This window comes from Canis lupus, chromosome 19 (assembly GCF_048164855.1).
Source record: "Canis lupus baileyi chromosome 19, mCanLup2.hap1, whole genome shotgun sequence".
Taxonomy (NCBI): Eukaryota; Metazoa; Chordata; class Mammalia; order Carnivora; family Canidae; genus Canis; species Canis lupus.
The window spans coordinates 43,809,011-43,822,585 of record NC_132856.1 but is presented as its reverse complement, the minus strand read 5'-3'; the positions used below and the strand labels follow the sequence as shown (position 1 = coordinate 43,822,585).

The following is a 13,575-nucleotide window of genomic DNA, read 5'->3' as shown; positions in this document are numbered from 1 at the left end:
TGCAAGGAAATTTACAATACATCTTTCTTAATATTCAAGACCTCTTTGATAGCCTTTGGGAACACGTTTTCATTTTCTTCACATAAGAGAGGTATTTTAGTAGCATTTTTCTAGATTTCTTTTTTAGGTTTTTATATTTTTGGTTAATACAATTACTGGCATTATTCCTTCCATTATTCTTCTATAGATTATTTCAAAGAAACTGTTAAGACATAGAGATCTTAGCGTAAATGTATATCTAGTGTTTTCATTAAACTTTTATTAATTGAAGGAGCTTCCATCTGATTCTTTTAGATTTGCAAGTCCTACAGTTGTATCATTTGAGATGACTAGTTACCTGCGCACAGGTCAGTTCTCCCCTAACCAGAAGTTCCCTTCCTGTCCTTGGTTGTGAACCTGCCACTCCTGCTGCTGAATGTGGAAGGAGTTGGGGGGCGGTATCCTGCTATCCCTCCCACCAGGGGGCCTTTTCTTATCTGTAAGACATTCCTGAGACAGCCATAGGGGGAAAACCCATTCCAATGGAAGGAGTATGGTGGGTTAGTGGGAAGAAGATGTCATATCCCTGCTCATCTTGTGCTTACACAGGAATGAATTTAATCTCTCCTTTTGTAATAGTTATCTTCTCTATATCTGTCTGCTATACATCTTATTGCCAGGAACAGAAGACAAGGAAGATGTATGTCAATAGTGAGCATTTACCACTGAAAGAACTGGATATCCCAAGGAAATCACCCCTTGGGTGGTGGTTTTAGCAAACACCCGGTATTCAAGGTAGATGGGTCTCTGGACACAGGGATGAAGTGGCTCTCACTAGAACAGCTTCGTGTAAGGGTTTCTGGGGAGGCTTCATGCTGCTGGCTGTGGGTCAAAGTGGTCTCAGGGTAGAGGTAATGGGAGGATCCCAAAGCCTCAAATTCTGGCAGGACATGCTAGGAGGGAGCCAAGGGGACATGCCCTAGAGTCAGCTTCAGGGGAGTGTGAAGCTGGGGCTTTTCAAGTCCACTTCCAAGATAAGAAAGACTGTTGGATGTCTCATGCCAGATTAGAACCTGTATCACAGGGGCACCTGGGTGGCTCAGCAGTTGAGCATCTGCCTTTGGCTCAGGTCATGATCCCAGAGTCCTGGGATCGAGTCCCGCATCAGGCTCCGTTCAAGGAGCCTGCTTCTCCCTCTGCCTATACCTCTGCCTCTCTCTGTGTCTCCCATGAATAAATAAATAAAATCTTTTTAAAAAGAAAAGAATCTGTATTGTATTTGCATGGATGGTTTTTCTAGTTTGGGGTGTTTTACAGGTTCCTTAATGGAAACCAAAGAAGGATAAGACAACGAGGGAGACATGGGCATGCATTTTGTTGCACTTCAAATAGCAGTAGCATTTGTCCAGAAACTCTTCAAGTGCTACCTCCCCATGTCAAAAACTTCAATATCCTGTAAGAAGGCATCAGAACTTCCATGAACAGGGATCAGATCCTCCAAGTACCAAAACTACATAATCCAGTTCCTGAGACGGCAGGTGCCCAGGCTGCAGGTGCTCTTTACCTTGCGTCTGAATGTCTCTACTGGGATCTACTCACTTTAAAGGTGTGGAAGAGTCACACAGCGCTGTTGGGAGCTCCACTAAATGGTCCCCACTGACGACTAATAAGGTGAGCTTCTTTAAGTTAAGCAAGGCGTAAGGAAGATAGGTCAGTTTGTTCTTATACAAGAGAAAGGTCTGCAGTTCTTCTAGCCTAAAAAGAAGTCAAAGGGATCAGACCATAAGGATTAACTTCATTAAAAAGTGAATGGCAAATAAATTCAGGTATGAAATCCCTACATAGTTTATATATGCGACCCTTATGAGAATAAACTGACTTTAAAGTTTAAATAAAACCATGCCAGGTGACCTGATTTGGGTTTTTTTAAGTTTTCATGGACTTAATCACCAATGGAGGACAAATACAGCAGCAGGATAAGCAGATTGCACAAGAGACACTAGTCTGGGAGCGGCCGGACAACCAGTACACCTCTCCAAGCATCTGTCACATTCCTTGGGGAGCAGCAGAGCATGGGAAGGGAACTCTACTGGAGTTGGGCCTAGAATGAACAGATTTGAGCAACAGATTTCCTGGTGTATATCTTGAAAGCACAGTATTCTTCTCCCGTCTGATATTCTAACTTTAAAATGGAAAGAAACCTGCAGAATGAAAAGGAAATGAGCAAAATGAGCTCCAGATATGTTTTATTTATTTTCCATTTTATTCTAACTCGATGAGCCTCCCCTAGTTTTTTCTTGCATTCATTTGCAAAATCTTGACCGATCCCACAAATATTTCACAAAGTCCCCCTTGTGTTTCAAACTAAAACAATTCCCACTTAGTCTCACAAAGCTGGAAAACACACACATCATAGGTACCAGGAGTAGAAAAAGGTCATATGAAGGACCAGCAGAACTAAGCCAGTTTTGGCTTATGTGTCACGACAGCTTACTTATCATGCTGTATCTTTATAAAGAAGTTTGTAGATTCCAGGAGGCCAGATATTTTGTTTCATTCACCATTTTAAATTCCTGGCTTACAGGAATTTAAAACAGGAGCCTGATATCATTGGTGGAATGAATGAATGAATGAATGAATGAGTGAATGAATAGATCTTAACATGATTCAGTATAATTTTTTTTTTTTAAATAAGCTCTATGCTCAACATGGGCTTCAACTCACTACCCCACGATCAGGAGTTGCATGCTCTACCAATTGAGCCAACCAGGCGGCTCAGTATAATTATTTTTTAAACACAAAATACAAGGATACAATTGGAAAAACCTGACTACTCATATCAGTTTTGTTTGAAAGGTGATGTGTGATAAATCAATAAATGAAACCAATAAAAATTATTCTCACTGATCTTCTAAACATGGAGCAAAACATTCCTCTTTCATCTTTAACATATAGGTAAAAACATGGAGTGGTAGGTTTCTCTTCCAAATATAATACTATACTTTGTTATTTCTGTGGGGTAAAGGAAAGTTAATGATGTCATTCTGTTGAGGACTCAAGTAAATTAACAGTCACCAAGATAATGGAGATGTGTTCAAACGCACATACACACACATATAACATGTAGGACGAAGACTGGAAACTATCTTATTATATAAAGAACAAAACACATTTCTCAGAAACAATAAGCTCTTGGAAAATTCATTGATTTCAAAGACCATTCGCATGTTATGCATGTTAAAAATGTTAACAGTGTTTAAGGCGTTAGTAACTGATGCATACACCTCACCTTCAGGATGCGAGTAGCTACCTGTCTATATCTTGGGGCAGGTCATTCAGGCTATTATTGCTCATATCCAACCACTGCAAATTACACATCCTCAGGACACAGATTGGGACACTGGCAAACTTGTTTGCTGAGATATCTACGAACGTAACTTGCTTCAAGTTACTTAACTAGAAAGGAATAACAACATATTCTAATTACTTTTGTAAGACCGGGAATTTTCAACTAATAATTTTCAGGGAATATTTCATCCCAGAGGCACTTCTAAGAATATATGCAACACAGATCAGTAGAGTATGTATTTTTGGAGCGCTGACGATGTGCTCCATGCTGGGGATGCTACAGTCAACAGCACACAACAGATGCCCTCCAGGAGTTCACACTTTTGAAAATAAACAACAATTCTATGTAGCAAGAACTAATGTGAAGAAGTTTTCAACCAGCAGTGCTTGGTAACACAGACCTAAGGGGCTAATATGCCAATGTCATGGTAGGATAAGGGCCAGGGGTCAGAAAAGATTTCACAGAGAGTGGGGTTTTTGCACTGGGTCCTGCAGTTCCTGGACAGGTAGAAAGATAGGGAAGGGAATTCCAGATAGGGAACAGCATGTGCAAAGTCACAGAAGACAAAAAAGCACAAGCCTTAAAAAAATAGAATGACTTAAAGACAGCCACAAGGAGTTCTGGCAAATCTTAAAAAGACTCACATTTGAACTCATAAAAGGACATGGCAAGTAATCAGAAATCTCTACTCTTTATGTCTCCATGGTAACTGGATGTGAAGGGAAATATATGTTTTTTTATTTTGAGCTCAAATCTATGACAACTGAATAAAGTAGGAAAAGTGTCCCATGTTTGGATTTGTTTTTGTAAGTCAGGTCGTGGTTATGACATACAGAAGGAGCTACCTTTTACCGACTTATTTTCAGAGTCCACAAATAGAATTTGGCCTGCCTCTCAGAATATATTTTCAAGACTGTTATGTAATATGCAATATGGAGCCAGTTGGACCAACAGAAGGAATGACTGAAATATAGAAAAGAAAGAAGCAATAAGCTTAGGTCTCTTTTTACCTTAATATAATACCTCGTTCCATACTGCTGCATTTGCTTTAGTGGCATACGGGTCAAACTCGCCCCCTTGAATGGGCACATTCTAATTTTACTCTTGTTTTGAATTTATAAAAATAAATGTGAAGACAGTAATGTGACAGCAAATAAGTCATCAAAAAAGATGTTTGGGGTGCCCATAACTCAGTCCAAAGTCTCTGACTGTGTTGCTGGGGTTCTCAGATCAGCTGAAAAATCAAGACTGAATTACCTAGTGTCTCTTATCTTTCTTCTTTTTACAATAAATGTAGAAGGTACATTTTTCAGACTGTAAAAGAAAAAGTTCTTTACTTTTTTAAAAAAGATTTATTAGAGGAAGAGAGAGAGAGAGAGAGAGAAAGAGATCACAAGCAGAGGGAGCGGCGGGCAGAGGGAAAAGCAGGGAGCCTGACATGGGGGCTTGATCATGTCCAGGGATCATGACCTGAGCTAAAGGCAGACTCTTAACTGACTGAGCCACCCAAGCACCCCAACTTCTTTCCTTTAAATATCCTCAATATGTTAAGACTTTTGTGAAAATTAGGGATCCCTGGGTGGCGCAGCGGTTTGGTGCCTGCCTTTGGCCCAGGGCGTGATCCTGGAGACCCAGGATCGAGTCCCACGTCGGGCTCCCGGTGCATGGAGCCTGCTTCTCCCTCTGCCTGTGTCTCTGCCTCTCTCTCTCTCTCTGTGACTATCATAAATAAATAAAAATTTAAAAAAAAAAAAAAAAGACTTTTGTGAAAATTAGAATAAGGAAAATCATAGTGGCATTAAACTAGCAAGGAGAGCAAGTGCCTAGATATAGTCACTCCTCACTAGCTACTTTCATCAAGGGCAAAATGAAATAAACTCTTTTGAAATGTAGTTATATTTGCTTGAAATTCCAGTGCTGTCCAGATAAAAATCTGACATTCTGTCAGAGTAAATACAATCCTCATTTACACAGAAGTTTGCTTATCTTTACCTTTGTCTCAAAATTCCTGGTAGTTCCCTCCATGAGTCATTCATTCTACTTGCAGTCTGTTTGAATTTGATTTCTGAATTGCATTAATTATTTGTGTGAGAAACATCCTCATGAAGACAGGAGCAACGATGTGGGTACATTGAACCCTACTGAACCATACACTTAAAAATAGTTACAATGGTAAATGTAATATTATGTTTCTAACCATAAAAAAAAAAAATTTAGGGGCAGCTGGTTGGCTCAGTCAGGTGGCTCAGTGGTTAAGTGTCTGGTTTGGTTCAGGTCATGATCTCGGGGTCCTGGGATTGGGCCCCACATCGGGCTCCTTGCTCAGCAGAAGGTCTGCTTCTCCCTCTCCCTCCTCCCCACCACTCATGTTCTGTCTCTTTCTCTCTCTCAAACAAATAAATAAAATCTTTTTTAAAAATGTTTTTTAACGCCAGCATTTGGATATGGCATCCAGGAAAACAGTGCTTTCCTGAGTCTGTAGAGACCAGAACCTGCAGTGCTATGTGCTTCCTTTGGATAAATACAAGGTTAAGATATGACCATGCAGCCCGAGGCATGACCATGAAGCCCGTCTTCAGGCTGAGACGTGACCCAGCAGCCTGTCTTCAGCTACATAGTTTGTATGTATCTTGAATAAGCCATAATTTTCACAGGTGGCTGAATTTGTGGCCACTGAGAACCATTCAGGCTTGAATTGGTGAAGATAGTAAAGAGTCAGTGAGCTATTAGAACAGAGCCAACTGGGGAAGCATAACAAGTACAGAGCATTTACAGAATCCCATTCAGAGCAAAGAGCCTAAAAATCTATATCCACAGTACACTTGTTCCCACAGATGTCAATATAGGTTAAGTGAATCAGCAGCACATGGCCGTTTGCCAGGAAAAAAGAAAACAAATTGTGGCTGCCGCGTGCTGCCTTATATGCCATCTCATGTGGACTAACTGCAAACAGGCAAGACTGAATTTTGAGCAAATGATAGAATTATCCTAAAATTGAATTATGGTGAATTGTACACTTATAATGGTTGATTTGGGAGTATACAAGTTATATCTCAATAAAGGTAGGAGGAGAGAAGGGACAAAGAGGAAAGCCTAGGAGGCTGTTGTTCCAGGCCAGATGATGGACAGCACAGGCTTGGACTAGGGTGTTAGTGGCAAGATGCTGGGTGGTAGTCAGATACAGAACCTATCCTCAAGGGCATTTTCAACAGGACTTACTTACAGAGTGGATACAGGGCATGGGAACAAGAGAGGTCATGATGACTTGGCTTGCTTCCAGCCTGGATGACCGAGAAAAGACTGAGCCAGTTTCTAAACTGGGGAGGCCTGGAGAATGAGCAGTCTCATGCAGGGAGTCACGGCCCTGGGGGACACCCTCACCTGGACCACTGTTGGGCATTTCCTGGGGCAACAGTAGAAGCAGCCACTTCCTCCCACCCAGGAATTTCCAGGCAAGGAGAGTAACACCCAATCTAGGACTATAATCAGCAGCCAGGGCCTTGTCAGCACCACACTAGCAATACTGTCTCCAGTCTGTTCGTGACCAGCAGGATTATGAGATGGCTATCTTCCTTCAGCATAAGAAGCCTGTTGAGTTTTATTTGCCAACAGTCTTCCCTCTCAGCTGCTCCATTTTATCAGAATGTGATTTGAATCATTTCTCCAATGAATACAGATCAAAAGTCACCAATGAATATTGTTTAAATTAATGGGCTTTCAAAACCTTATCTGTAACATTACTTTGTTTACCTGCCAGTTTTTATGAATATATCAACTTTAAAAAAAAAAAAAACTTTACCCTTTTATTTCCAATTGTTTCCAATTTATTGTGCCACTATGGATAAATAAGTCTGGATCTGCATTGCAGACAAGAGGCATCATACACTGAATAGGTATTAAATAAAAATATCTTGTATGAAAACAGGATGTTTTGCCTAGTTTTGTTTGTTTTTGATAGCTTTTCTGAACTGAACTTACACTCAGCTCCTGGCCTAGTGTAAGAACATTATAAAAGATCTTCTAATTGCTGTTATAGGGCGATTAAAGTGTCAAGAAAATATAACATAATAAAGATGGATTTCACCTTGTAAAATATCTCCCCTGCATTATGGATCATCCCATGTCATAAACCAAATAGAAGTAAATCATAGTGCAAATATAATTGCTTTCTTACTTCAAAGGGGAGCTCGGTTAATTCTAGGTTTCCAGAACAGTCCAATCTCTCTAGATTTTCACAGTCCCCCAGTTCTGGAGGAATGCTCTTCAGATGGTTGAAACTCACATTGAGCTCTTTCAGGTTCTTCAAACAACCTGTCATCAGAACAAATGAACATCCGTGGGGGAAGATCCCTTAAGGTCTTTTAACAACAAACATGAAACAAAGATATAAAAACATTTTTATAAATGATGATAGGGGAGGCATGAAACATAATTTTGTATTTGTTTTTTAAGCACCTTATTAAATGTCAACTTGTCTTTTAGCCTGAGCATGTCAGTCTTTGATCAGAGAATTTTTTGCTTACTCTCTGGTAAGCAAAATCCTTCATGGAACTACTGGCAACCCCCAGACCTTCGCCCCTAACACTCCAAGAGAAAGAGAAGCAGCAATGGTTATTACAGTCTTCATTTTAAGGTACTGCAGCTGAACAGAAAAATGATGGAGAATTATAAAATGTTGATCAAAAGGACATAATAGGCAAAACTTATACAGGAATAAGTGGTTGTATTTTATGTTAACAGTGAACATGTCATTGCATGCTTAACTTTCTAAAACTAAAAGAAAATATGGGTGCAAGCTGGTGCTGCCACTCTGGAAAACAGTGTGGAGGTTTCTCAAGAAGTTAAAAATAGAGCTACCCTACAACCCAGCAATTGCACTATTGGGTATTTACTCCACGGCACAGAGGTAGTGAAATGATGGACACCTGCACCCCCATGTTCATAGCAGCAACGTCCACAGTAGCCAAACCGTGGAAGGGGCCACAATGTCCTTCGGCAGATGAGTGGATAAAGGAGGTGTGGCATATATATACAATGGGATATTACTCAGCCATCAGAAAGGGTGAATACCTACCATTTACATTTGTGGATGGAACTGGAGGGTATTATGCTGAGTGAAATAAGTTAATTGGAGAAAGACAATCATCATATGGTTTCACTCATGTGAGGAATATAAGAAATAGTGAAAGGGGCTGTAAGGGAAGGGAGGGGAAACTGAGTGGGGAAAAATTAGAGAGGAAGACAAATCATGAGAGACTCCTAATTCTGGGATACAAACAAAGGGTTGCAGAAGGGGAGGTGGGTGGAGGGATGACTGGGTGACTGGCGCTAAGGAAGGCACGTGATGGAATGAGAACTGGGTGTTACACTATATGTTGGCAAATTGAAGTTAAATTTTTTAAAACAGAAAAGAAAAAGTTCTGGAACATGGCATTGCTCGCTCATGGGACTTCTAGCTTCTGAGCCATTGGCAAATGTCCGTGCTGAGTTCTGCAGGTGGGATGGTGACATCGCCGCCCTGAGCAAGATGCAGCTCTGGGAACACAGGAAACAGCCCGGCCCAGCAGCGACCTGGGCCAGGAGGGGAAGGAAGCACCAGGCCACCACCTGTCCACCACCTGCCAGCTTGCCAGACGAGAACACGGGAGGCTCCCGCCGGGGAACATACCAATTTCAGCTGGAAGTCGGGAGATTTGGTTTTTTGGCAGATCCAGAATTCTCATCGCTTGAAACAGCTCAATATAGGTAGGAATGTTTTGAATCAGGGTATTACTGATGTGCCATTCTTTCAGGTGTGTCTGCTCCTTCAAGGAATCGGGGAGCTCCTACAATAGAATGAATTACATCAGCCACAGTTGGTTCCCCAAGGTGTCGGAGCCCTAGCTGAGTGGCCGGTGTGCACAAAGCCAAGTACAACCGGGCATTAACATAAAAGACAGAAGGCGAGAGGGCACAGGTAAGAGCATTAGGCCTTTCCTTAGCCAGCTCTACAGTCACTCCACGAAGCCACTTTCAGATTCTGCGATTGCCCTTGATTTCACAATGGCAGATTAGCCCAATTTCAAAACAGCTGTGAATTCACGATATTAAGATCAAATGCCCCAGTGCACACAGACAACCAGGCTCACACCCACAGCCACGACATATATTATTTACAACGCACTACTTTATTTTTTTATTTTATTTTTTTACAACGCACTACTTTAACACTTTCTGAAAACAAAATCTGTCCATGCACTAGATTTTAAAATCTGTGTTACATGTCCCTTCCCAGGTAGCTGCTTGATAGAGATCTAATATTTGCCGTGCCAAATTTCTCAATGTTTTTATGAGACAATCATATGAAAGCACCAGAAAGACAGCGAAGAGACCGGAATTCTGGGCCAGGCTCTGCCTTTTTCCAGGTACATCACCACCCTGCACCTTCATTTGTGAAGTGACAGAGGAACTGGGCAGAACCAAGGCCTCTCCCAGCTCGAGAGCTCTGGGATACAATTGTAAAGGTGCTGAGAAGTGCTTCTCAATGTAGGTTCTCCAGGTGGGCTGGGTAACCCCTATGGGGTAAGTGCTTAGAGCAGGACCATGTTTGACGATGGCAGATGAGAATGACTTACCAGCGGTACTTAATTAGAAATCCAGAAGAGTACCCACTGATCTCAATGATAGGGATGCAGGAGAAATAAGACTAGAGGTTGTACAGTAATCATCTCTCCCAGTTTCAGAGGGCCGTGTGGCTAACAAGTCAGGGTCATAGAATATCGGCTCATTCAGAACCCACAACAGCCCACAGAGGGAGCCAAGGCAGGCATTAGCACCATTTTGCTGGGGAGGAGATAAAATATATGAAAGTGGAGTAAACTACCCCCAGATCACATGGTCAATAAAGGTCTGCCCCATGATCACCCCTCAAAAATTCAGACTCCCAGCCCAGAGTCACTTCAGCCGTAAGTTGAAGGGATAAAGAGATGGAGGGCAGGTTGCAGAGAACCCTGTCCCCCAGAAAGGGATCAGAGTCCCCATTTGCTTGCTCCTGACATGCTCAGGTGCTGCTTCCACCAGAAAATGTCAGATACCTCTCCAAGCAAAGCAGCAGGCCAGGGGCAGTGGCAGCAGGAGCCACCTGTAAACACCTGAGGCTAGAAACTGGGACATCTTTGTCCTGGCCTCAGAATCTCAGGAGGAAAAGTAGCTAAAGGGTTTGTCACCACCCACTGGGGATGTTAGGTGAAAGGCTCGGTTCATTTGAAAAAGGGTGGGGGGAGCAGCCTGGGTGGCCTGGCAGTTTAGCGCCATCTTCGCCACCTGATCCTGGAGAGCCAGGATCAAGTCCCACGTCATCGGGCTCCCTGCATGGAGCCTGCTTCTCCCTCTGCCTGTGTCTCTGCCTCTCTCTCTCTGTCTCTCATGAATAAATAAATAAAATCTTTAAAAAAAAAAAAAAAAGGTAAAGGATGATTTTAAACATCTGGGGGAGAGACTGCAGAAATACCCATTTTAAAGGCTGTGCCATCCTGGGCTGCCCCAGCCCCTGCCTGCCAGCCTCGGAGGGATCCAAGGGGATCCCACTGCCCTTCCCAGGACACAGAGCCCAGCCCTGCTCTGCTGGGAACAAGGGGGACAAGAACCCGGTTCAGAGCAGGCAATTGGCTCCTCCCCATCCAAGGGAAAGCTCTCTAGAGGCAGCAGCACTCTTTGGGGCAAAGCCAAGGCCTAACAATGCCTTGAGCTCAGCTCAGCAGCGCGCATCGGGCATCCCCTTGCCACACTCACCGTCCACTGCTCCCCCGAAAGTTCAAACACAAACGGACTGCTCTGTTTGTCTCTCTCCTTGGAAAGTGAGCTCTGCCTGGTGAGGGAGTTCCTTTCGATCTTTTCCAGAAGCCTCACGCTGGTGTCTACGAAGCCATTCTTGCAGTAGGCAGCCTGGGGGATGCCTTTCCTCCTGCACTCGGCCACGAAGTTCCACTCCTCCTTTATCCTAAAGGGGCAGCAGAGGCGAAGTCACTCTCCTGGGGAACCGCCCTCACCTGCGGAGAGAAGCCGGCAGGCCACCTGGGCAGGCCACCTGGGCGCAGGCAGGTGTGATCCTTCCCCAGGTGGCTGATCTCAAGCACCACCCCCTCCCCCAACCCCAAACCTCAGCCCTCCCCTCTGCTCTGGGAACGTAGGGGGAATCTTAAACCCTCAGAGTTGTGGGTTATCAGCAACGTTGACTAAAAAAGTAGAGAAGGTGAGTGGGATGGAATCCCTGCCTAAAATTTCTACCAGAGTTACCTATGCATTTAATTAATTACAATTCCCTTTGATATTATGTGCTTGCTAGCCCAGGTTGTTTTTTTGTTTTGTTTTGTTTTGTTTTGTTTTGTTTTGTTTTGTTTTGTTTTTTTAATGCAGGGCCACAGGAATATGCTACTCCTTCAAGGGCATCTGGTATGAAATATATAGGCAGCCCTAGTTTATAAAACACCTGACAGATCTTTACATCTCCGCACAGATGAGAGTGAACTCCTGGGGGGGGCACCCCGGTGGCTCAGTGATTTAGCGCCTGCCTTCAGCCCAGGGCGTGATCCCGGAGCCCCGGGATCCAGTCCCACGTCAGGCTCCCTGCATGGAGTCTGCTTCTCCCTCTGCCTGTCTCAATCTCTCTCTCTCTCTCTCTCTATCTCTCTCTCTCCCTCCCTCTCTCTCTCTGTCATGAGTAAATAAATAAAATCTTTTTTTTAAAAAAAAAAAAAGGTGAACTCATAGAAATCTTGTAGCAACACAAATCATTCCTGACCGCAGACACACAAATTCTGTCCTGTCCAGTGGAGGGACAACCCTCCCCCACCTCTGAAGACAGTGTGTTCCGTTTGCAAGTTCATCAATTTTCCTGGTATCCAGATGTATCTGTCCTTGTGATTCTCCTTTGAGCTGGCCGTAACACCTCACTGCTTGTCCTCTTGATCATAATGAGAAAAACGGGATTTTTAATGCACATTTCTTTTATATCTGCAGCGGAGTCATAACTGCACCTTTTTTGAAAGCTGACCTTTAACACAAGTTGGGCGCCCTGGGAGAAGTCGGGCAGGGGTGCAGTGAGGTGGGGAGATAAAGCCCAGACCTCTTCCCCTCATCCCATGTTGGATTGGGACCATCAGGGCTCAGAGAATCGTGATCACCTTCTCCTTTATATAGCTTCAACTGCTTCCAGTCCTGCCTAGTTTTCGTGTCACCCCTGGGCACTCCGCATTAGTTCTCCACTTGATAAGATCAAAATTGCCTGCTCCTCAGTAAATCTGATGTGCAAATCCTAAAGAATGAGTAAGCAGGGAAACCAGAAAGGCAAAGCTGCCCAGACAGTGTGCAGAAGACCTGACATCAGCAAGACACCCCTGATTCAGAGACAGGACCACTCTGTTAAAGGAATCACACGTGTTGGAACATTCTAGTAGGTGCTTATAGACGGTCTTCCCACCAGTCAAAAGTTAGGAGTGTTAGCAAAGCTTGGTGGCAGGACTAGTGTGTGGTCAATGTCAGTAATTGCTCAGGAATGTGGGGGTGGGTGGCTGGGGACACAGCCTGACCCTGCCAGTCCCAATCCTCTAGATCCCAATGGATTTCAGAAAGATCACATGTGTACCGTATGATCCAGACATTCTACTCCTAGGTATTTCTATAAGAGAGAGGAAAGCATATATCCCAAAAAGTGGGCATATGTTCATATAAGCTTTATAGCCCCAACTGAAAACAACCCAAAAGCATCTTGGCATGTGAATGGATGGACACACTGTGGCTTATCCACACCATGGAATACTACAACGAAATGAACTCTTGATACACATATGAATGGATCTCAGTGCCATTAGGCTGAATGAAAGAATCCAGAATAACAAAAAGAAAAGATTCCATTCATATAAAATGATTTACGAACTCTAAAAAATCTCTAATAAAAGCAAAATAATCTACAGCGACAGGAAGGAGTGACTGCCTGGGCACCAGGGACAGGAGATGAGAGAAGAGAACCACCAAGAGTGAGGAAGAGGCTTGTAAGGGGACAAATATAATCCTATCTTGATTGTGGAGATGATTTTATGGATGTATACGTATATCAGACTTTTCAAATTGTATACTTTAAATATGTGTATTTTCTTGGGTATCAGTTACGTTCCTCAGTAAAGCTTTTATAAGATGCATTTCATAATCCTCATTTTTTTGTGAGAGAGAGAGAGAGGCAGAGACACAGGCAGAGGGAGAAGCAGGCTCCA

General features: G+C 43.2%; 1 protein-coding gene across 5 annotated transcripts in view; it reads right to left on the bottom strand.

Annotated features, from left to right (window-relative positions):
- Nucleotides 1-13,575, bottom strand: part of LRRC2 (leucine rich repeat containing 2) — a 37,614-nt gene that overhangs the window by 5,286 nt on the left and 18,753 nt on the right. For all 5 annotated transcript variants that reach the window (XM_072786494.1, XM_072786496.1, XM_072786497.1 and 2 more), the window contains 5 exons: nucleotides 11,099-11,306; nucleotides 8,997-9,153; nucleotides 7,503-7,639; nucleotides 3,290-3,435; nucleotides 1,579-1,734 (listed from right to left, as the gene is read on the bottom strand). In XM_072786494.1, the coding sequence (XP_072642595.1) occupies nucleotides 1,579-1,734; nucleotides 3,290-3,435; nucleotides 7,503-7,639; nucleotides 8,997-9,153; nucleotides 11,099-11,306 (804 nt within the window). The remainder of the gene's footprint in view (nucleotides 1-1,578; nucleotides 1,735-3,289; nucleotides 3,436-7,502; nucleotides 7,640-8,996; nucleotides 9,154-11,098; nucleotides 11,307-13,575) is intronic.